This window comes from Sodiomyces alkalinus (genome assembly GCF_003711515.1).
Source record: "Sodiomyces alkalinus F11 unplaced genomic scaffold SODALscaffold_9, whole genome shotgun sequence".
Taxonomy (NCBI): domain Eukaryota; kingdom Fungi; phylum Ascomycota; class Sordariomycetes; order Glomerellales; family Plectosphaerellaceae; genus Sodiomyces; species Sodiomyces alkalinus.
This window is the reverse complement of record NW_021167087.1, coordinates 1,723,123-1,743,944: the sequence shown is the minus strand read 5'-3', so window position 1 is coordinate 1,743,944 and position 20,822 is coordinate 1,723,123. Positions and strand designations below refer to the sequence as shown.

At 52.4% G+C, this 20,822-nt stretch overlaps 7 protein-coding genes across 7 annotated transcripts; 4 read left to right on the top strand and 3 right to left on the bottom strand.

The window, feature by feature from the left end:
* Positions 1-1,122: 1,122 nt before the first annotated feature.
* SODALDRAFT_362409 (PAP1-domain-containing protein) lies at positions 1,123-2,963 on the top strand (the record flags this gene model as incomplete). The annotated part of the gene is made up of 3 exons (XM_028614459.1): positions 1,123-1,587; positions 1,657-2,720; positions 2,777-2,963. The coding sequence occupies 3 exons, from the start codon at positions 1,123-1,125 to the stop codon at positions 2,961-2,963; spliced, it is 1,716 nt and encodes a 571-aa protein (XP_028464399.1).
* Positions 2,964-4,626: 1,663 nt separating this feature from the next.
* Positions 4,627-6,729, bottom strand: SODALDRAFT_341422 (kinase-like protein; the record flags this gene model as incomplete). The annotated part of the gene is made up of 7 exons (XM_028613035.1): positions 4,627-5,155; positions 5,215-5,666; positions 5,728-5,883; positions 5,945-6,149; positions 6,230-6,341; positions 6,469-6,591; positions 6,687-6,729. 7 exons carry the CDS (start codon positions 6,727-6,729, stop codon positions 4,627-4,629), a joined length of 1,620 nt encoding a protein of 539 aa, XP_028464398.1.
* A 6,252-nt stretch (positions 6,730-12,981) lies between these two features.
* Positions 12,982-13,771, top strand: SODALDRAFT_335693 (hypothetical protein). Its single transcript, XM_028612521.1, has one exon. The coding sequence runs from the start codon at positions 13,136-13,138 to the stop codon at positions 13,547-13,549; it is 414 nt and encodes a 137-aa protein (XP_028464397.1). The 5' UTR covers positions 12,982-13,135; the 3' UTR covers positions 13,550-13,771.
* On the bottom strand, positions 13,663-14,808 carry SODALDRAFT_315593 (hypothetical protein). Its single transcript, XM_028609295.1, has 2 exons — positions 14,597-14,808; positions 13,663-14,491 (listed from the first exon to the last, which is right to left on the bottom strand). The coding sequence occupies exons 1-2, from the start codon at positions 14,613-14,615 to the stop codon at positions 13,890-13,892; spliced, it is 621 nt and encodes a 206-aa protein (XP_028464396.1). The 5' UTR covers positions 14,616-14,808; the 3' UTR covers positions 13,663-13,889.
* A 233-nt stretch (positions 14,809-15,041) lies between these two features.
* SODALDRAFT_335691 (FMP52 protein) lies at positions 15,042-16,475 on the top strand. Its single transcript, XM_028612520.1, has one exon. It carries the CDS (start codon positions 15,349-15,351, stop codon positions 16,096-16,098), a length of 750 nt encoding a protein of 249 aa, XP_028464395.1. The 5' UTR covers positions 15,042-15,348; the 3' UTR covers positions 16,099-16,475.
* A 281-nt stretch (positions 16,476-16,756) lies between these two features.
* On the top strand, positions 16,757-18,146 carry SODALDRAFT_335689 (riboflavin kinase). Its single transcript, XM_028612519.1, has 2 exons — positions 16,757-17,273; positions 17,454-18,146. The coding sequence occupies exons 1-2, from the start codon at positions 17,127-17,129 to the stop codon at positions 17,949-17,951; spliced, it is 645 nt and encodes a 214-aa protein (XP_028464394.1). The 5' UTR covers positions 16,757-17,126; the 3' UTR covers positions 17,952-18,146.
* A 295-nt stretch (positions 18,147-18,441) lies between these two features.
* Positions 18,442-20,803, bottom strand: SODALDRAFT_282452 (hypothetical protein; the record flags this gene model as incomplete). Its single annotated transcript, XM_028608339.1, has 2 exons — positions 18,442-20,294; positions 20,506-20,803. The coding sequence occupies 2 exons, from the start codon at positions 20,801-20,803 to the stop codon at positions 18,442-18,444; spliced, it is 2,151 nt and encodes a 716-aa protein (XP_028464393.1).
* Between the last annotated feature and the right edge of the window lie 19 nt (positions 20,804-20,822).

Genomic DNA, 20,822 nt, shown 5'->3' with positions numbered 1-20,822 from the left:
GACAATATCAGCAGTTTGTCTTTCGCATTAATTTTATAATTGCGGTCTTCATAGCCAATGGCTAGAGGCCAGACTTGCCGATAAGGTGGTCTGTGTCGAATCCTTTTCTCTGCATTTAGATCTGGGGTCCGACGCCCATCTTATCCTGCAGGAGCGCCGACCTCAACGTTGCCAACAAGACGGATCAGGGCAATATTTCGGAGGTATCGCGGGTTGCGGACGTACCGTCGTATGCTGAAGGACAATTGAGACGCGTCTTTGTCCTGGTGGGTGGTACGTCCGGATACAGGCTCTGTGTAAGGTAATTACGTTGTAGATCGAACTACTCCGCACGACGGGTCGAGAAAAAAAACTTGGAAGGCGTCTCCACTTATTATGACAGGCTCAGTCAGCCCGTTGTTCATAAGGTACTTTGTACCCCACTTTCCCCCTCCCCACCTTCCCACCGAATCCTGCCCACCACTTTGCTGGTCGATGGTCAGCCTGCCTTCTCGGGGTTAGGCTGGGCGCAAAGTCCCAGACGCTGACAAATTGATACGATTCGCCGCCCTTCTTTCAACACTTTCCCCTCCTTCGAGACGATTCTCTACACTGCTCACTCTCGCCTTGTCACCACCACGACTCCCGCCAGTGGTCCATCAACGTACAATTTCTGCAAGCCAACCAACCATAGCCCAACAGTCCTGGCTAACCTCTCCGCAGTCCTGGGAAGGGACGACAGATCCAAGGCCCTGTACCTTTCCCTGCAGCCTCTGTCAGCAAGCACTCTGCTTTCCCTTGGCTCTGCTGCCTGGTTCTAGCCTTCACTGATTCATGCCCCTTTCTTTATGTTTACCCCTGATAGACGATTTTTTATTATTGTTTCATTATTTTCTGCCCTTCCTGACCATCTATCCAGCTTTGGCCGCGCGTACTCGGTTGTATCCTAGCATCCTGTCGTGAGGTGTGTCCCTGCAAGCCAGAATACGACTATTCTTGGATTGTGTCACGGACGCCAGAGCGCTTTCACTTGCCGAGTAGCTCCAAGCGGCTCATCTGGAGTCTACGAGTCGGCATCATCTGTAACAGGCTCGTGTTTACTCTTTGTATCTCTGGATTCACTTCCACGTTGTTACTACCACCATGGCGTCCGGCGGCACCAACGGTGGTCAATCCCATTTCTTCTTGACCCCCCAGCAACAAAGGCTCCTCTTTGCTGCCTTGAACTCCAATAAGCAGCCGGCGAGTCAGCCGCCCGCGACCAACCCGCTGCCGTTCTCTCCGAATTCCCTCCAGATGTCTCCCGCTCAGGAACAGAGCTTAGATGGCTTCCAGGAGACACCTCTCCTTGACAACTACGACTATGAGTTCGGAGATTCCAGTTTCGACTTTGATTTTGCGAATGAGAGCCAACAGACCTTGATTGGAGATCTGCCAGGCCAGCACAAATCTGAGTCGCCTGAAAATGATTCTCCCGACAAACGAGCCCATCCCGACGACGATGAGTCCAACGACTCGACTGGGGCCAGCGGCGCTAAAAGGCGCGAGAGTACTGAAAAAGTGGCAAAGAAACCTGGGCGGAAGCCACTTACATCGGAACCAAGCTCCGTACGTTGCCTAAACTCCGCTGTCCCGATATCCCGTCTACGCTTGCTAACGGATACGGCGCGTCTGTAGAAGCGCAAGGCCCAGAACCGAGCTGCTCAACGAGCGTTCCGTGAGCGCAAGGAAAAGCACCTCAAAGACCTCGAGGACAAGGTCGAGGAACTACACAAGGCGTCTGAGACGGCAAATCACGAGAATAACCTCCTTCGTGTCCAGGTACAAAAGATGTCGAGGGAGCTCCAGGAGTACAAGACGCGCCTTTCACTTGTGACCAGCCGATCTCTTGCTCCGGGTAGGCCGCGAACAGGCTTTGGTGCCCCAGCGGTGGGTAACATCAACGATGTCAACTTCCAGTTCGAGTTTCCCAAGTTCGGTGTTCTACCAGCAACTGCCGCAACTGCCACCACCACTGGTACCGCCGCCAACAGCCAGCCTTCCAAGTCATCAACCCCCCGGCAGGTTCTTCCCGGGAAGCCGGCCGGCTCCACCAGACGCCAGGAAAACACCGAGAGTCCTGTCATTGATAATGGCGGCTACAACGTCGCCGATAGTTCCTCCAAGTACTCGAAGCACGTCAATACCAAGGTCTCCCCTGGGTCCATTTCTGCCTCACGTACAAGCATCGATTCTTCTGGGCATTCCCAGGCAACTCATAGCACATCAACTAGCTCGCCCTCGGCATCTTCTCAGTCCCAAGGCGGGTCAAGTTCGTCATGCGGCACGTCACCTGAACCCCTTAACCAGTCACCCATGGGATTCAAGCCAGTAGACACCATGGCAACAATAGGGGAAGAGCAGCCCTCGTTCCCCAGTGGCGAGGATAATTCACTTTTCGCCTCTATTGATCCTAACAGCTTCGACTGGCTGGCTCACCAGAATGGAGGCCAGTTTGATCCCGATCTTTTTAGCAGCTATCGTGAGCCTCAGGACAACATCCTAGCCAACTCTAATTTTGACGACGGCTTCTTCAAAGATGCTCTGGATGCGGATTTCTTCACCCCTTATAATATGGCACCCAATCCAGCGCTTCCAAAGAGGAACCTCATCGACCAGATTGACGCAGCCCAAGACGCTGATAATGATCTGGCGAAACAAGATGCTGTCAAGCAAGAAGGGCTTGACTGTGAGGAAGTTTGGTATGTTTTGACTCAAAAGTGGATGTTAGTGATGAGGTTACTGATTGCTTCGACAGGGAGAAAATTCAAAACTGCCCTACGGTTCAGAACGGTGACTTTGATCTCGACAGTCTCTGCTCAGAGCTTCAAAAGAAAGCCAAGTGCTCCGGAACTGGGTCTGTTGTTTCCGAAGGAGATTTTGATACTGTCATGAAAAAGTGGTTGGGCAAGGACATCTCTTGCGTCAAATCATCGACGTCTTGAGTGTTGAATTCGTTCGACTTCCGAGGTTGTGTATAATTTTGAGCTTTGGCAGGATTTTTTTTTCCGGGTAAAAGGGTCAGAACAGTACGGCCAAGGCAGCGGCCCAAGTCTGGTTCGGTTGGTGGTTTTCCAGGGACTCGGCGTTCGACTCGGCGGCAAATCGCCCACTCAGCGAAACAAAAGAAAAAAAAAATAAACAATAAAGAAGAAACAAAGAACGAAAATAAAATCAACCTTGGGACGGATTGCTTTAGCTGGTTTGGTGGGACAGGGCGGAAAAGGCGTGAAATGGACTCGTCATCTCGGCATGAAAAGGGGCTCTGAGCTCTCATCTAGACTCGTTGCATTTCATCTGGTGGTGGCATTGGGCTGGTGGGGGCGAAACAACCTCGACAAAGATACCCCGAGACTGAGGCTAGACGAAAGTTTGCCGTCTTCTCAGCGATTCCTTCTTTTCTTTATTATTCTTGCTCTTGCGCCAGTTCTTGTAACCACTATGCTACTCATCCGATCACGTGGACGCCACGACTAGAGGACCTACCTGGGTATGCTGTACACTTTCGAGATTTGTATCCTTTATTCTATATAAGGTATATGGCTACCTGTGTGCCACGATCCTGGAACAGTTCGCTCTGGTTTCCTAGAGTCGTCTCAGATACTTCCCGTGGATGTCATTACCCTTCTAAACTTGTACATCGCATGGTTGGCTTTAGTACGTCGGCCTTTCTCTCGCCCACGTCGCAGTGTTGCGATGGGAGGCATGTGGTGGACATGGTTCGTTCCGACCTACCGCTAACCACAAGCATCCTCAGTACCTTACCTAAGGTACCTAAGGTAGGCTGCCTATGCGAAAAGCCAGTAGGGGAGAGACATCTCGCTACGAAAACAGGACGCCGGCCGACTAAGGGGACTTGCCAACATGTATCATGCAATGGAGGTATCATTAAACAATAATCGAGCAACCAGCGACTCATCTACTCGTTGTACCTGTCTTTACTCCCAGGTATCATCCAACACGTCCCGTAAAAGTATGTATACAGACAAAGAAAATTTAAGGACCCATCCGAGCCCTATAGACCACGACATGACCATACCTTTATACTCATGCACCCGGAATGAACTTGAAAATGAACCCCGCCCACCACCCCCTATCTTTCATCCACACGGGCCGCATGCCCGAAGGGCCCAGCCCCTCGAGAACTAGTTCGTTGACCGCTTCAATGAGCCGTCGTAATTACTGTTGGAAAGGCTAAGGGCCTAGTCGGGACATGCTGATCCTTCCCCGGACCTCGCTGGAGTTGGGAAATAGATCTCCCCGTTCGGTTCAAGCTGCGCTTGAAAGGGGGAGAATGACGCAAGGCCAGTTGTGTAGGAGCTGCATTTGTAGGTCGAATGACAGTGCCGGCATTCGACAACCCCGACATGTCGAGTCGTCCAGGTGGAGGTATCGAGTGCCCCGGTTTCTTCTTCGAGCGCATCGACGTCTCCATATACCAGGGTGTTCTTTTTTTTCTCTTTTTTTTCGAGCTGCTCGTGTCGGGGGGCCTGTCACCCCTGTCGTGCTCATCCTGCCCCTCACGGGTTTTAGGGGCCAGTCTGTTCGTGTTTCCATGCCCAGCTCTTTGCTCCCTGAACAGACACCACGACGATGGGTCAATGATCGTTATCCAATGACAACTCTTGCACCCTCCTTGCCCAACACGCCTCGTTCTTTGGGCTTCGGGCTGTGTCCTCGGCCCTTCTTCCTGCTGAGGAAGCCAAACACACCACCGGAGGCTTCGCCCTTGCCGTCACCAGCAGCATTGGCGTCGGTAGGCAAAGTGGCGTCTTGCCTTGCCAAGTCTGACCAGCTACCGCCGCCATCTAATGTGACCTGCACACCACCCGCGGGGCTAGTTACCCTCTTTGACGAAGAACCCGGTGTTTTCGGTGTCGAATAATGTGCCGAATGCTGTGGGACTGGCGGGGGTACCGAGTTGGTAGAGGGAGCTCTTGGCGATTCTTGGAGTGAGTCCTTCCCATGGCTCGGCGTTCTATGTACGGGGGAGGGGTTGTAAACTTGAGGGCTGCCGGTATTTACATTCGCTAGGGCGGCAGGGGTGGCTTTGTCTGTTGTCAATGCTTGCGGTTGACTTCCGATAGCGGCCGCGTTGTCCACAGTGCCATGATTTGCGCCAGCTTGGCCGGTTATTCTGGTCTCAGGTTAGTCATCACCAAATTCATATATGAAAGGAGAGTCTCAGGACCATACTTCTTGTAGGCGGCCACTGTATAGTCGAAAGGCTTAAACTCCGCCTCGATCATTCGGTATAGTTCGTCTTCTCTGATCTCCTTTTCGCTGGCATCTTCTTTCAACTTCTCTCGAGGTTTTTGACGGCGCGCCCTCGCTTCGAGAGGCGCTTCCTCCAGCAACAGCTCCTCGAGATCGTAAGTCGCATCAAAGTTGGTCTTGTCGGCAGCTGGGACAAAAACAGGGTCGATACGCTTTTGCTCCAACAAATCGAAATCGATCACGGAAAAGAACTCGTGATGTATGAAACTCTCCCATGTGGATCCCATTCGCTTGTCGCGGTTCGGCTCGAGGGCGTCGCGGATGGCGTACAGGCAGGGAAGAGACACAGGCGGGGATGTGATCGGATATTTCGGATTCGCTGCTTGGATCTGGGCGCTTAGTGTGCTCTCCGAGTTGCCATCGAAGGGCCTCTGTGAAGTCTGGGTTAACAAGATACGTTGAACAGCGAGGGCGGGACCATCACGATCGTACCTTATTGTAAATGCACTCGTAAAAGAGCACACCCAAGGACCACCAGTCGGCACGAACGTCATAGCCTTTACCGGCGTATACCTCTGGTGCTAGATAGGATAGCGTACCAGACTTGCTTGTTAAAGTTTTCCCCGGAACGATGTCGGATGCGACATTCTATCGACTTGAGTCAGCATTCTGAATGGAAGTGACGCAATTGAGTACCTAGCTGACGTACGAAATCTGTCAGATGCACGTGGCCATCGGCGTCGAGGAGTACGTTGTCCGGCTTGACGTCTCGGTGAATGATGCCCTGGCCATGGATGTATCGCAACGCACAGCCTAGCTCGGCAATCCAGAACCGAACAGCGTCTTCCGTAAATGTCTTCCTAGAAATATGAAACCGTAAATCGCCACCGCTCATCAAGTCGACGATGAGATACCTAAAACCTTGGTTAATTGCAATTTCTTTTTTCTTTGTTTTCCAGTCGTGGTGTGACGGTGACGGGACAATCCTTCGTACATGTACTCGATGTCTTGGAAGCTGTATCGCAGGTTACAAATGAACGGATGGTTCACATGTTCCAACATTCGTCTTTCGCGAATGATGTTCCGAACGCTCTCGGACCGCACCACTACCGTTAGGAGTCCAAGTTAGCCACTCTCAGCCACTCTCCTGAACAGGTCACAGTACGATTGAACACGTCGGGTCTCTGGGAAACGGGCCCAACGTTCAATTGAGGGGATCCCAACGTCCCATACCTTCATCTTTCCGAATGTATTTCAAGGCGAACGAGAGGCCCGTGTCTTTTCGTTCCACGATGCGTACTTTGCCGAAGGCGCCCCGGCCGACAACTCGAAGCAGACGGAAGTGATTCAGGGTGACTATATAGCGACACAAACAATTAGCGGAACGGGACAATTATCATCGAGGAAAGACGAGGGGGCGGCCATAACCAAGAAAATAATCAGCTACTCACCTTCGCCATCCCAATCGATGGGTTTGCCCTGACTGTTGCCCATGGCGAGGCGCGGTCCTGCTTGAGTCTCTGCGTCTCTCTCGCGCCTGTAGGTTCAATCTATGGCATAAAGGGCAGAGAGGGTCAACGTAAAATTTCGGATGACAAAAGAGATCTATTCGTGCTTCGTAGGAAAATGGCGGAAATACAAGCAAGACACAGAAGGAAGTGGAGATGGGAGTTTACGGAGTACATACCTACATACAATAGGAGTTCAGACACGAAGTGGGCCTGTCTCGAGTCACCTGGTACAAGTGACGGGGGTATGTTGAGGGGGGTAGCCTTGAATCGCCCCGACTGACGGTACCGGGGTGAAGCAGAGAACAAGATAAGTACGGATATTCCGTAATTACGTGTCGAGATGAAGAATCAGCGGAGTCTTAGAGACATGTGTGAATTGTTCGATATCGTGTAGATGCGCTGCGTTGAGGTACAGAGGCCATTTAAAAAAAGAAGAGGAAAAAAAAAAGGTTATCTTGTATGATAAGAAAGGAGAAGGAGGGAAGTCGGCTAGAGTGAAGAAGATACCAAGTCATCCATGGCCAGCAGAGTGCTTTCCAGCAGAATCAGTTAAAAATTGCACCCGAAAATGCGGCAAACCTGGTCGAGCCTGTTTGTTGTAAAAGGCTGTCGCCCCGTCTCTCTCTCTCTCTCTCCTTGCTGGGTCAGGCGGTCAGCGCCCTAGGGGTCTTGGGAGGTGATAGCGGATCGCAAATGGAAAAGGGGGACAGGGGGTGTTGAGCGAGAGCACGAGCTCATGCACCTACAACGTGGTGGGAAGAAGGAGGAGGATGCTAGCAGGCTTGTGGTGCAGGGATTCGATAGGCAGGGCTAAGTGCGTCAGTCGGCTCTTCATGAACCTGCACGGGCCGCAGCTGGAAAGGCGATAGGGGGAGTGGGGTGGGAGGGGTGATGTTGGCGATGGCTGGCTTTGATATTATAAGCAATCTCTAGTCGTACACACGGTGGATGGCCGGGGACATGTGGGCAGAGCTATGGGCCACGTCCTTTTGCTGGTCTGTTCTGTATGAAAGGAGTACTTTCGTAACTTCATTACCACTCCGTAATTACTGATCTTCCGTATAGGCAATTTACGAAGTACGAGGTGCATGGCATCCTAGATGTGTGACGATCTTTTCTATGGTTGCTTTTTCCCAGCTCTCCTTTGCTTTCGTTCCAGATGCATAAGACGGGAGGAAAAGAAGAAGAAAAAAGTTTGAGGCTTCCAGAATTTGTCCACGGTTTCTTCGATTCCGTCCTGTGGGGTCCCTCTCCATGAACTACAGATACATGCTGTGGGATGTGCCGGCCATCGGACCAATTAGGGCTCTCGTTCGTAAGGGGGCAGGGGTCTTCGCTCGTCACACAGTTGTGTGTGTCGAGCATTGCAATTTGAGTAAGTACCTCCTTACCTTAAGTCACTGTATCTGTCAAGGTTATAGTATACTTCATCAACGCGAACTTTATGCTGGTGTATAGAATCGTAGCGACTTTAGTCGGAATGATCATACATAAGTGCCTAAAGTACCTAGGTAATTACCTGTAGTCGTCTATTCGTACAAAGTACTTCGTGTAGTATGGAGACTTGGAAGGGAAATACCTCTAGATTGCTCAACGGCCAATGAATTCTTTGGATTCGTAATGGGGGTTCGAAGTAGCGGAATGGCCCGGACATGCCACATGCCAGCCACATGGGCAGAACGGCGTGAGCGCATTCAATAGCGCCCTTCACCAGCCACGAAGTAATTATGTCGTCGTCGCATGGTTCGTCTTGGGCTGCCATGCGTTGGCGCGTCAGCCCCGCAAGTCTTTTTCAGCGTCCCACGCAGTCTATCCTCCGTAGTTCGTACAAAGCACTTCGTACATGAAGCGTCAAATTCAGATTGGAATTCTCTGTCGATAGTGGACTTTAAAGCGTTGTGAGGAACTTGTTGCCTCTCCTTCCCAAGTATGCAAAGCAGCCAAGTACAAGGTGAGGAAAGCGATTTATGCAGCTGGGAAACCTCTACCTTACTCGAGGTGGGGATCTATCCGTCAACACTGAAGACTTTGTAGGAAGCAAGCAATCGTCCCCTCATGTAAGAGACAGACCGACCGGCTCGCTTTCCGCAGTTCTGAAATTCAACATCAGAGCGTTGACACAAGGTCAGAGGAAAGATTTCTAGTGGTGCAGTTGCAATATCTTAGCTTGTGATGCATACAAAGTAAGCGTGTGTATGAACTTGCCTAAGTACCCAGTAAATAACGAAGGCAGACAACCCTCCACTCCCTCCACTCCCTCCACGGAAGTGGTTCACGATGCCCTACCTAGGCCCCTACTCCGTAACATACCTTTATCCAGCCTCCTGTTTTCCGTATTTGACCGTCCAAACATGTTACAACAATTCGCACAAGGACATCCTATACGAAGGCATGAACAACTCCGATGGCACTAGTAGCTCACTATAACGGCCCACGTCAACTATGTAAACCAACTAAAACATGGAAGACTGGAAGCATAGCAGCACGAATATACGAATAAATACGGGTCTCAGCAGCATCGCGCTCCGGCGAGGATCCCATACCCTGTTCCTTTGACCGGGTATCCGGCCTAGAGCGTCCCAATCCTTCGGTACCCCCGGAAGGACGGAGCAGGATGGATGGATACTGGCACGTAGGGATTTGTTTGTGTGGAAAGGGAGCATATGTGTCTAAGGATATACCTATTCGGGGCTAGGCAACATGGCTGTAAGAAACAGACATTCAGCCACGATTAGAGAAGGAAAAGGGGGACTCGTGAGTGTGGAACATTTTGTACAGCATTGATCCTGCCAGATGTGATCCATCTATCAGGGTCTGCTGATGGCGCTTGGAGGGAAACCGTTGGCCTTCAGGTTGTTGATGCCTACCTACAAGAGACGTGGACGGCCAACCTGATCCTTGCCATCCACGTGTGCATAGTCTGTAGATTCGATGCCAATTAGATACGGATAAACTTCCCCACACCGTATTGTTCAGTGTTTTCGCCCTCAAAAAAATTGCCTCGGCATCATTTCATCCCGTCGCTAGATATTCAGTTGGATTCGCTGAGAAAACGCCACGGCCGGTTCACAAAGAAATGTGTATGCACGGAGTAGGTGCTTACATTATCAGCAACCTATAGGGTCCAGCCGGATCCAGACTGTCCCCTGGAGCCAAGACGACAATTGCCCAATTGTTGGGTGCGCCTAGCAGGCCGCCGTTCTTCAGGGGAGAAGGTGGGGTTCTGGCGGGAGTTCGTTCCTCTTTTCCCTCTTTCCCCCTTTTATTCCTTTTCCTTCTATTCTTTGTTTTACCCCCTCCCCTATCTGATTCGTCACATTTCATACAAATCGAGTTGCAAGTCATATCTGTGTTTTTGACTGCGATATGACGGAGATCCGTCTAAGCTGTATTTGTTGCAGCAATATAGATAAACTGTCACTCTGTTAATAAATCTGTCAATTATCCCTGGTCTTGCGTAAATTGATGTACCTAGTTTGGGATAGGTCCTGCCGTGCCGGGTGCAAGCTTCCATTAATAAACGACAAGAGATGCTGCGGGGGACAAGCAAGGGGACGAGAGGGAAAAAGAATGCATGATTTGGGGTATTCTAGAAGCCTTCCAACCTGCATCGTTGCATTCATTGACCTGCGTTCTTCTCCCTTACCGATACAAGTCAAAATGAGACCATCTTACCTGCTTACCTGCCAGATCAAGAGACGACGATCTCACCCTATACCAAACATTCACAACACCCTTCTACTCTGGAAGGTAGTCGTCGATCGGTACTGGAATCGCATTGATTGGCCACCCAACATTTACCCAACGTCTTCAACTTAATTAAATACCCACCCTTGCAGAGAGACACATCGCATCGAGAATCATCTCGTGTTAAAGCCATATGCTCATTTCCCGTGCTTCCCTCTTATCTCCCGCTTTGCTCGTTATCTCATACCGAGCCGGCTTCTGAATATATTTTCTAATATTTTCTAAATCGCCAATGCTACCCTGACGGGGGGTTGGTTTCTCCTTTTTTTGGGTTTCGCTGTATCTAATAATAATACTTCGCCGCCCCTCCCTACACGTAACGTGCGTCCCTCCCACTGCACCACATTTTGACACAGACCCCTGCCCGATGCTGATGTCACCCACCAGGTTCTTGCAGATCACACAGGCTGAAACCGCAAAAGGTTCATCTACACGTGTACACGTGTAATTAAGTAGCAGCATCCCGTCCCGTCGCAGAAAGCTGTGTCAGGCAGGTGGGTCTACTCGAGTCTCATTTCCATCTGATGTCGTATTCCGTACCGGCAAAATATAATCATACCTAATAAATTAAAAATCAGCCCTGTTCCATCTCATGTGTCCTGTGTGTGCAGCGGACTAAGGTAGCCTTCCGATCCTTCTTTGGACGGCAACCACCACGCCTCGCTTCTCCAACCCCAAACAGCAGTACCTACAACCTATACCACTGCAAGACCGCCAGCAGTTGTCCAACCCAGGCATCACCATCATGGTCGGGTTACATAATCTCTTACTTTCGGACTGACCGCGTTCTAGGCGTCTTGGTGCCGAAGGAATCAAAAGTCAGTCACCCACATGCAGGGATGGCGACTAATCACCATTCGTCAAAGAGTCCGGCCTCTCTATCTATGCCTTCTCCCTTGCGTGTGTTTCCGTCAAGAGAGCCTTGTGGTATTTCGTCCATCGCAATCGTATTTTATAGGCAGGCCACGTCCACAAAGACTGCTCTCAAATTCTCAATGTGGAAGGTTGTCCTTGCCCACGAAATGCTCCGTACGAGGACGTTCTCGTGCTCCGTTGACACCGGTGCCAGAGAGATTGCAAGACAATTGCAAGCGTAGGTACGGGGCAAGGCTAGCGGCGGCTTGGCCGCTCTCTGACCAGTGACCTACCCGTCATGGTGAGAGGCTCATTTAGGACTGTAAGTCGACCTTGTCATGGGCTTGAATCGGGTTGTCCAACCGGCGACAACTCACGTCGTTCCTTATGCCTCGAATGCTTTGGCCACTGATTAGTTAGAAGATGATCTACGTGCCCCCACCTGTGACTGTGCTTCCGTCTTTCTACACTCACTTCCCTTTAATCTGTCCGAAGGAAGAGTATGCCGACCAGATCAGATGTTGCGTTAAACTCGCAGCTGGCAGAGGTAGACATATGTTGTACGCATGAAGCGGAGCATCAACTGACAGATTCGCCGGGGGGAAGCAGCGGTTCCATCCCTTGCAGATTTTATGGGACGCAAACGAGTTGCCCACATCGCATTTTCTTCTTTCACCTCAACTTAGACAGATGATTTGGAGGGTTGGCGTCTTAATAAGCCACCAAATATCCTGCACTGGCGTTGCTACCCCTTTAAATACGCACGGTTCTCTCCCTTACAACCTTAGCATATGCAGAGCGGCCGATAGTCTAAGCACAGGGCACGATGCACTAGAGACCAGGAAACTTGGAGGTACATCGTGATACATTGCCGGAGTTATCATAGGTATTTCGAGTCTGCATTCGCCATTCCACCATGATTCCATGGAGACAACACAGGGTAGAAGAGCAACTAAATAGAGTGCTGATCCAACGTAGTGACAGCATATTTCGTGTTAGTCGGTATAGGTTGTGGGAGGCGGGGTTGGAATAACAAAGGCTAAAACTAAACCATGCTGGTCAGATCTGCTTGTGCGCCGCGGACCGGGAAGGCTCCCTGAACCTAAACGAAGCACTTCCTCTTTCACGTGATGGGTGGTCGTGTGCTTAATTTTTGGTCCCATCAAACCGTGATCATTCTTGGATTGTTCTGGTTCGTGCTGTGCCCATTGTCGTGACTAATTGTTTACTGTGAAGCTACCTAGGGAAGAGAATCTCGACCGGGGTTCATATCCGAGCCGAACACAAGCCCATTTTCTCAGGGCCATCCCAGGACGGCAGCAGCGATGGTTCAAGGAAGGACTGCTCGAGCTCCGATCCATATACAAAGTCGTAGACCTGGAACGGTCAAATGCGGATACCGGTAGACTTTTCGGAAGACCTTTGATTTGGCAGCTACCTTATGAGACAGTGTTCTTGTTCCATTGCTGCGAACAGTACCAGTTCGGTGAGACGCTCACCGATGCCAGGGCGGAGGATAATCCACCGACTTGCAATGCGTACCCATGACGTCAGCCAGCGCTATACGTAGCTGGGGTTCTTGCGGTACCCGTACAAGCAACAAAAAGTGATTCTGTTTTTGACTACCCTTACAAGTCAATTGATTATTGTGTCGTGCAATTGCCTTTTAAACTCTGAGAAACAAAACAATTATCGCACGATAACTGAAACAATTAACATTTTACAACAAAGAAGTCCTCCAGATCCTGCGCCGCACCCAACCCAAGAACGATCAGGTAGCAAGCAACATGGCATCGCGGCAATTTCTCCGCGTGCACTCTCACCAGACAACAACATGGCTGCGAAACCGAAGCGCAGTAACGACAAGGCCTTTTCACCGGTCCTCCACTGCCCAGTTCCCGTACAAGGACACGCAAGACCGCACCTCGCTGAAGAAGAACGGGACGGAAACGACCAAGTCTGGCCGCGACTCGGACGCGGCCGCAGACCCCGAGGCGGCGTACAATCCGCAAAAGACGTCGCCCGAGGCGGCCATGGAGGCGGCCAAGGGGCCAGAACTAGAGGTCAGCGGGGCGAACCAAGAGATGTCAAAGCCGATGGGTGACAGGGGAGAGGCGGACCAAGGGTCGGGGAAGGAGGTCAGGAAGGGAGGTTCAAGCGGTGGCAAGAGTCCGGCTAAGAAGGGGAAGCCTTCCGCCTGAGGGGGGAGAGACGGCCATGGGCAGATCCGCTTGTCTCACTGTGCGGGACGGACAGACTGTTCTCAAGACTTTCCTTGTAATGACGGTCCAAGACGGGGCAATGGGAAGGCGGTCAGGCGTTCGGCCCTGAAGTAGACATGTTCATGATGGCATTTCAAGTCCCCTTCTTGACGTTAATCATAAGAGAAAAACACTACCACGGAATAAATGCACACATAAAGTCCACATGTCCTCCGCACGTCGTGTCTATCAAACGTGATGCCCGCCGATAACGGGGGGCATGATTATCGCTACCACAGCGCAACCCTTTTGGACTACTTCGGCCCCCTTTCCCAACCGACTACGCATAAAGCCCATCTGGGTCATCATCTTCCTCATCGTCATCATGCTGCAATACCGGTGGCTCCTTCTTCTTGGTCAGATCCTTCCGGCACATCGGACAGCTCCCCTTCCCAAGAAGCCAAGGGCTGACGCATTCCAAGTCGAACCTGTGGCTGTGGTGACAAGGGAGTTCCACGACCAGACAGTACTTATCGTCGAGGAACCGCTCGGCACAGATAGGACACTGTTCATCGGCGCCGAGGCGCTTGCGGTCTACACGGTCGAGGGAGTCGAGGTATTCCTGGTTGACGCCCGGGATCTCGGTCGGAGGCCGTTCGATGTCGGCTTCTAGGGCGGAGACAAGGGACTCGAGAAAGGAGGCGTTTGCGGGGGAAGGAGCGGTGGCGTGGAGGGTTTGGAATTGCTCCTGGAGGAGGGTGAACAGGGAGGCGGCGGCTACCGGCGTCGGTGTCGCATGTGGATTGTGATGGTGTTGGGAGGTCGAGGATGAAGAGGATGGGTCGGTGGTAAGAATCTGGCGGAGGAAAGAATCGAAGGTCGACATGTCTACACGGCGGGTATTCTCCCGTTGGCGGGTGCTGGGAGAAATGTTATGCTCGACTATAACGGTGCGTTAGTACTGGGTTGGCTTTTGTCACGTTGTCGATATAACAACGGCGGAATAGAAAGGAAGTGCAGGGGCAGGGGGGGCAGAGGGCGTTTTACCCTCATATTGGGTCGACATCTCTGCGGAAATAATTCTATGGACTTATCCAGCCGTGTGATATGGTTTGTCTTGCTGCTTGATTTTTGACTTGGAAATAGTCGAGCATCGATTGTCGTACAATGATGGGATTAGACGTGGACTGTAGGTGTTGTAGCTTGAACCGTACCTAATTTATTATTAGCTCCTGCAAGCAGAGCTCCCAACGCTCACGCCCAGGCAGTAATGGTACTCGCAATACCTTATTAATAACGGAGGTAGCCACTGTGGTTAGACCTAACGACCAAATGGACGGGGCCCCGGAGCTCGGGATTAAAAGCTGCCCCACCTTCGCCGTGAGTCACATGACCATATGCCATCATTCACCATACGGAGAGAACGGAGCAAGGGTTATCTGACAATTACCTGCCTTATACCGTTATCTCCGTCGTAGTAACTCTGAGCATTGAACGTTTGCCCAAGGCTGCTAGTAGCTATCTGATCCAGTCCTGTCATCATGTCATCCCCAGGCAACACTCCCAGGTACGTGTATTTATTCCCTCAAGAAGGCAAATATCGCTGGCAGTGAAGATTAAAAGACCCGAGCTCATCTCTCATCCCAATCTCTAAATCTCGCGTTGCACTCCCTGGCTTTCAGAATTCCACTTCTCAACCCCCAAGCCCCTCATATACCCCGGTCCGCTTGTTTCCTTTACTTTTACCGTCTGTCTCGTGTAACAATTGTCGCATTGACAGCTCATCACACCTTTACAGCATGTCAACTCCCGCCATCTCCAACACTGCCGTCTTCGGCAGCACCGGCCTCGTCGGGTCGCAGATCCTCAGCACCCTTCTGGGTTGGCCGTCTGTCAAGGTCACCACCATCTCTCGTCGCGCACCCAAGGCGCCAGAATCAGCCACGAACCTAAACGCCATTGTCGAGCCCGATACAACAGCCTGGGCGTCCAAGCTGACCTCCCTCTCTCCCGCGCCACATACCGTCTTCTCCGGGCTCGGCACCACTCGCGCCCAGGCCGGCGGCCTCGCCAATCAGTGGAAGATCGACCACGACCTCAACGTCGAGCTCGCCAAGGCCTCCAAGGCGTCCGGTGTGCGCACCTTTGTCTTCATCTCGTCGGCGGGTACTCGCAGCTTCATCAGCTCTCGCCTTCCGTACTCGAAGATGAAGATTGGCGTCGAGGACGCGGTGCGCGATCTCGACTTTGAGAACGCCGTCATCGTGAGGCCGGGCCTCATCATGGGCGAGCGCGAGCAGCCGCGTGCCGGTCAAGGCGTCATGACGGGGTTGGTCCGCGGCCTCGGCTACCTGGGTCAAGGCCTGCAGGATTCGGTTGGCCAAGATCACGATGTCATTGCGCGGGCGGCGGTCCGGGCTGCTCAGCTTGTGGCCGAGGGGAAGGCGCCCAGCAAGTACTGGGTCCTAGAACAGGCCGATATTGTGCGGTTGGGACGGACGGAGTGGGTGGATAACAAGCCGCAGACTACTACTACCGCTTCTTCTTGAGTCCAGCGCAGGGCTACCTCCTACTCGTGCTGTCGCTGGATCATGGATGTTGGCTTGCTTGAACGATAGAGGAGTGTAAGATGGCCGGTGTAGCATAACGGAACATCTTTCTTTCAATTCCGTCTGTGTATTTGTTGGGTGGCAGGAAGCTGAGATCTACACCATGTCTCGAATCTCTCGATGCCTGACGGCCTTCAGTGGCTGGGATAAATCTTACTTGGTCTCATCTTTGGTCTTGTCTTTGGCTGGCCGTCCGTTTCAGTGTGGTGTCACTACGTCATATCATTACGGTGCATACGATGCTGAATGGACAGTTCGAAGTGCGGCAATAGCGTCGAGGGCTAGAAACCATTTAATCTCTAATTGCTTGTTTCTCATCAGCGAGGCTAGAGTCGATCAAGGCAACGTTCCACGACCTATTTGTGGAGCCGCCAGCACAAGTGTCTCATTAAAGATGATGCTTCGCTGCCACGTTCTCCCTGACCGAGGCACACCGTGTCACTGGACTTCTCGGTGGGTTTGGCCTCGGTCGGCAAAAACCCCACTTAACGTAGCCGCCCGATGTGCTTACCTTGCTCTGAACAACAGTGGGTACCATATACTAACAGTCTCCAAGGATGTAATACCTGAGATAAGTACATGTACATGCATTTTCGGCTTTCCTGCCCCTCCTTTCCAGCACCTTCGGCGTGGGGGAGGTGGCACCTTTGCGAACATTCACGACGGTATCAACGAAGTCCACCAAGTCTGCTTACGACACAGGGGCTCCTTTTCCTTCTTTTCCAAGGCTTCTTTTCAACGCCCAAGCTAGTAGGCCTCCGTCTGACGATCCGCGATCTAAAAGCATCCCTCCAATCACAACATCCGCTGTAGCGAGTCTCACCTTCGGTTCCCCTGACTCGTCTACTATCCTGGGTCTTCTGTCTCACAGCCTTTCCGTCGTAAGAGCCCACGGCACAAGTCGTGCGAGGGACTGACAGTGCAACTCTGTACCATTCTTTTCAGGAAAAAAGTGAGCAGAACAGACAATGGCAGAGCAAAGCGCCGCTGCCGACACAACCGGCATCACCGCTGGCAGGCCCCGTATCGTCGGACCGGCTCACGGCCCCGAGCCTCCATTTCCACTCAAGATGGAGGGTAAAGTCATTTCCGGTTTTGGTCGCGGATCAAAAGAGGTGAGTCGTTGTGTGGGAGAAGCCTTCGCCCCATGTATCTGCTTTCCCCCCCCCCTTGCCCTCACTTCCCTCTTCACTTGGTCCATCCACCCTTCCCCTTCGGCTCCGCTGTATATATAATACTGTTGTCCTACCACCGGATCTATAGCATAAACACCGAGTCTAACATCCTTACCCCAGCTCGGCATCCCAACCGCCAACCTCCCCGTGGATGCCCAAACCCCGTGGATCGACGACGTCAAATCAGGAGTGTACTTCGGCTGGGCCTCCCTTGCCCTCCCGCCAGATCACCCCGACCGTCCCTTTGATGGGGACACGCCCGCCTTCCTTTTGTATCCAATGGTCATGTCCATAGGCTACAACCCGTTCTACAAGAACACTGTTCGCTCCGCCGAGGTCCACGTCCTGCATCCCTTTACCGCCGACTTTTACGGCGCCCACATGCGCCTCCTCGTCCTAGGCTTCGTGCGGGAGGAGAAGGACTATGCCAGCCTCGACGCTCTGGTGGAGGATATCCGCTTTGATTGCGAAGTTGCGAGGGAGAGTGTGCGGAGGAGGCAATGGTGGCCTTCGCCTTCACCCGGGGTGACTCTGGGTTTGAGTGTGGACGGCGGTGACGGTGTCGATGGACCCGGCGAATTGGACGTCTCATGGCTGGTGAGGCCGTTGGACGGTTGAACGATCCCGGGGGGGAGGGGAGATACACAGGCGTGGAGTACGATAGAATATTAGAGACACGTAACTTAGACAGGTTCCTAGGGCCTGAAGAGGGTTGGAAAGGAGTAGTCCGATACAAAAATCTGCTCGTAAACGTGGATATATATTGATATATATATTTAAATATCTTTGAGGACTAACCCAATGATCCCACGATATTCACTATTTTACCTACCCAATTCCTGGAATAACCGTTGAAACGACTATTGTGAAATCTGCTTTTGAATGCCCCGTCCCGAGAACCATGTCCAAGAAAACCAACCAACTCCAGACAGTACTGCGTACCTGCATATCACTATGTCCAATGGTGCCAGAGGCTGCCAAGCCCTCATATGAACCCGGAATTCATTTCGACAAACCCGTGCCCTTACATAACCACCTGTTGCGGCTCTTGATCCCTCGATAAACAGGGTAAGAACTGCCGAGGGAGTTAGTATGCTCGCACTCGGACCTAGCGCAACCACGAGACGAGGAGGAACATGAGAGGGGCTGAAGGGGTTGAAGGGGTTGAACTCACATTTATGACGATTAGCATGGGGATATCGAACACATCACGCTTAATCGTCCAGCAATACCGACATTCCACCTTTCCGTCCTTCTCGATCCTCGAGATGCCGTGCTCGCCGTCGATACGCGTGACCCGATGGCTGAGGATGCTCTTCCGCGGGTCCTTCTGGGAAGTCGCTTCCGGCACGACGGCAGAGTGGTTGGCGGATTCGTTCGTCCGATACTTGAGCAATTTGCAGGTCCTGTACACGGTGCCCCGGCTGTCGCCAAAGGCGAGCTGCGCAAAGTCCTCGTAGAATTCGATGACGCTGTCGTCGTCGAGGATTTCCGCAATGAACACGGGCTGCTTGCGCCTTCCTTCGCCCTCGGGCTGGTTGTTGAGAGACGCCGCCGAGAGCTTGGGTGTCGAGAGCCCCGCCCGTCCCGTCCCCGAACCGCTTCCGGGAACCGAGGGCGCACCGCCCGTGTTCACGTTTCGGTTCGGCTCGTTTCCTAACAAGACATCCTTCGTCCACCCCGTCAGCGCCACAAATTCCTTGTTGACCGCGGCAATCTCCCCAGTACGGCGACAGAGGATCGTGGGTGCAGGGCACTGGTGCATGCGGTCCTCGTACTCCAGGAGGGTTCGCTGGAAACACTTCTCCATGAAGATCAGATCCCTCCGATCGAGCGTCTTCATGCACGATATGAACGACGGGCGGATGCTCGCTAGGGCTTTGGCAATGCGCAAAGTTTTGTTGGCGGAAAACCGCTTCTGTAGGAAGGCGATTAGGGCGTGGAAGCCAGCCAAATACTGGTAAGGCTCCTTGACTGACTCGTATATCCACGAAGCATCTCGTTGCCTCTTCCCCAAGATAGTCCCACTCTTCTGCGATACGCCCGGCTTGGGCTTCGGCCGAGGGGCCACTGACGGGACCATGTTCTGCGTCCCCACCACGTTGCTATAGTTGCCCCCCGGCGAGCCCTCGTACGTGAAGTTCGCTGGCTGCGGGCTCGCAGTGGTCTCCGTGCTAGGGCTGTGAAGGCTGTTGGGGCCGGCGGCGATGGCGTAGGCCTGTGGCAGCGCATGATGTAGGTTGCCTTGCTGGTAGAGGCCGGTTGAGGAAGGGTCTAGTTTGATGAGATCATTCACCATGCCATTATCATAGACTTGTTGGCCAAACTGCCTGTTACCATTTCCAAAGACGCCGGCCGACCCAAAGTTAACATCACCGCTGCTGGGCCCAGATAATCCGTGGTCCTGTGGGGGTGTCTCTCCGGCTCCGGCTCCGGAGGACATATGGCCCAGCATGCCGAACTCCAAGGCGCCATACTGACTGCCGAAATTGAGGCCTTCCAAGTCAAAGTTGAAAAGGGCTGGGTTGCTGGGGTCGAAGAGGGTGCTGAAATTAATGGGATCGTTGGCTATTTGGGGTGATATCATTCCCGGCATGGAATCCGCCCGTGCTGCATTACTGTTATTGTGGGCGAAGGATGGCGAAACAACGGGTGACGGGAAGGACATGGCCTCTGGCATCCCGACAGGCGTCTGCGCCCCTGAATAGACCGGAAAGGATGTCGCAGAGTTTTGGGGGAAGAAGGCACTTCCCGCTGTCGAAGCAGTTTCCGAGGGGCCACTTGGATGTCGCTCGCCATTGGGCCGCGTCGGTGTAGGTTCCGGATTATAGTTGGGACCGAGAACAGGCCTGAGGGCTTCTGGGGGTGCATCATGAAGATACTTGGCTTTTTTACGTACACCGTCTTGGCAGGCTTCAGCCAGACCACGCTTAATGCACCTCTGACATGGGCGTTCATCTCCTATTTCCAACAGCTGGGTTAGTCTGTGTGCTTGTTTGGGCTCCGTGAGATCTCATGAGGAGACCGGCGAGAGTTCGGTCAGGGTGATGGAAGCAAGGCAGTCGTCGTCGCCCGTCGTCAGGACACCGAGAACGGACGCGAACATTGGACCAACAAAGAAAAGAAGAAAACAAAACAGCCTGGGGAGGTTGTGGGAGTGGGAGAAGCTTACCGCATGTTAAATGAGCTCTCTGGCAGGCATAGCAAGCCCTGCGTGCTTTCTTCCTCCTTGGGCGTAGAGGATCTTTAGGGTCGTACTTCTTCTTAGCTTCTCCCTGATTACCAGTGGAGTTGCCGTTGTCGTTGCGATCAGGCATATTGTTGTTGTTGTTGTTGTTGTTGTTGTTGTTGTTGTTGTTGTTGTTGTTATTGTCGCTGTTGTTGTTTGTAGGCTGTATGTTGGGCTCTTGTTCATTCTCAGACGCGGCATCTGAAACGTCTCCCGCGTTGTCGTCGACTTGGTACGGCATGCTGTCTAAGGGGTTTTAT

What these genes read in the sequence shown, in the direction of transcription:
- SODALDRAFT_335693 (XM_028612521.1), top strand. Translation starts at nt 13,136, where the DNA reads ATGGCATCGCGGCAATTTCTCCGCGTGCACTCTCACCAGACAACAACA.
- SODALDRAFT_335691 (XM_028612520.1), top strand. Translation starts at nt 15,349, where the DNA reads ATGTCAACTCCCGCCATCTCCAACACTGCCGTCTTCGGCAGCACCGGC.
- SODALDRAFT_335689 (XM_028612519.1), top strand. Translation starts at nt 17,127, where the DNA reads ATGGCAGAGCAAAGCGCCGCTGCCGACACAACCGGCATCACCGCTGGC. An exon ending in TTGGTCGCGGATCAAAAGAG is followed by an intron (nt 17,274 to 17,453) that starts GTGAGTCGTTGT and finishes TCCTTACCCCAG; the next exon opens with CTCGGCATCCCAACCGCCAA.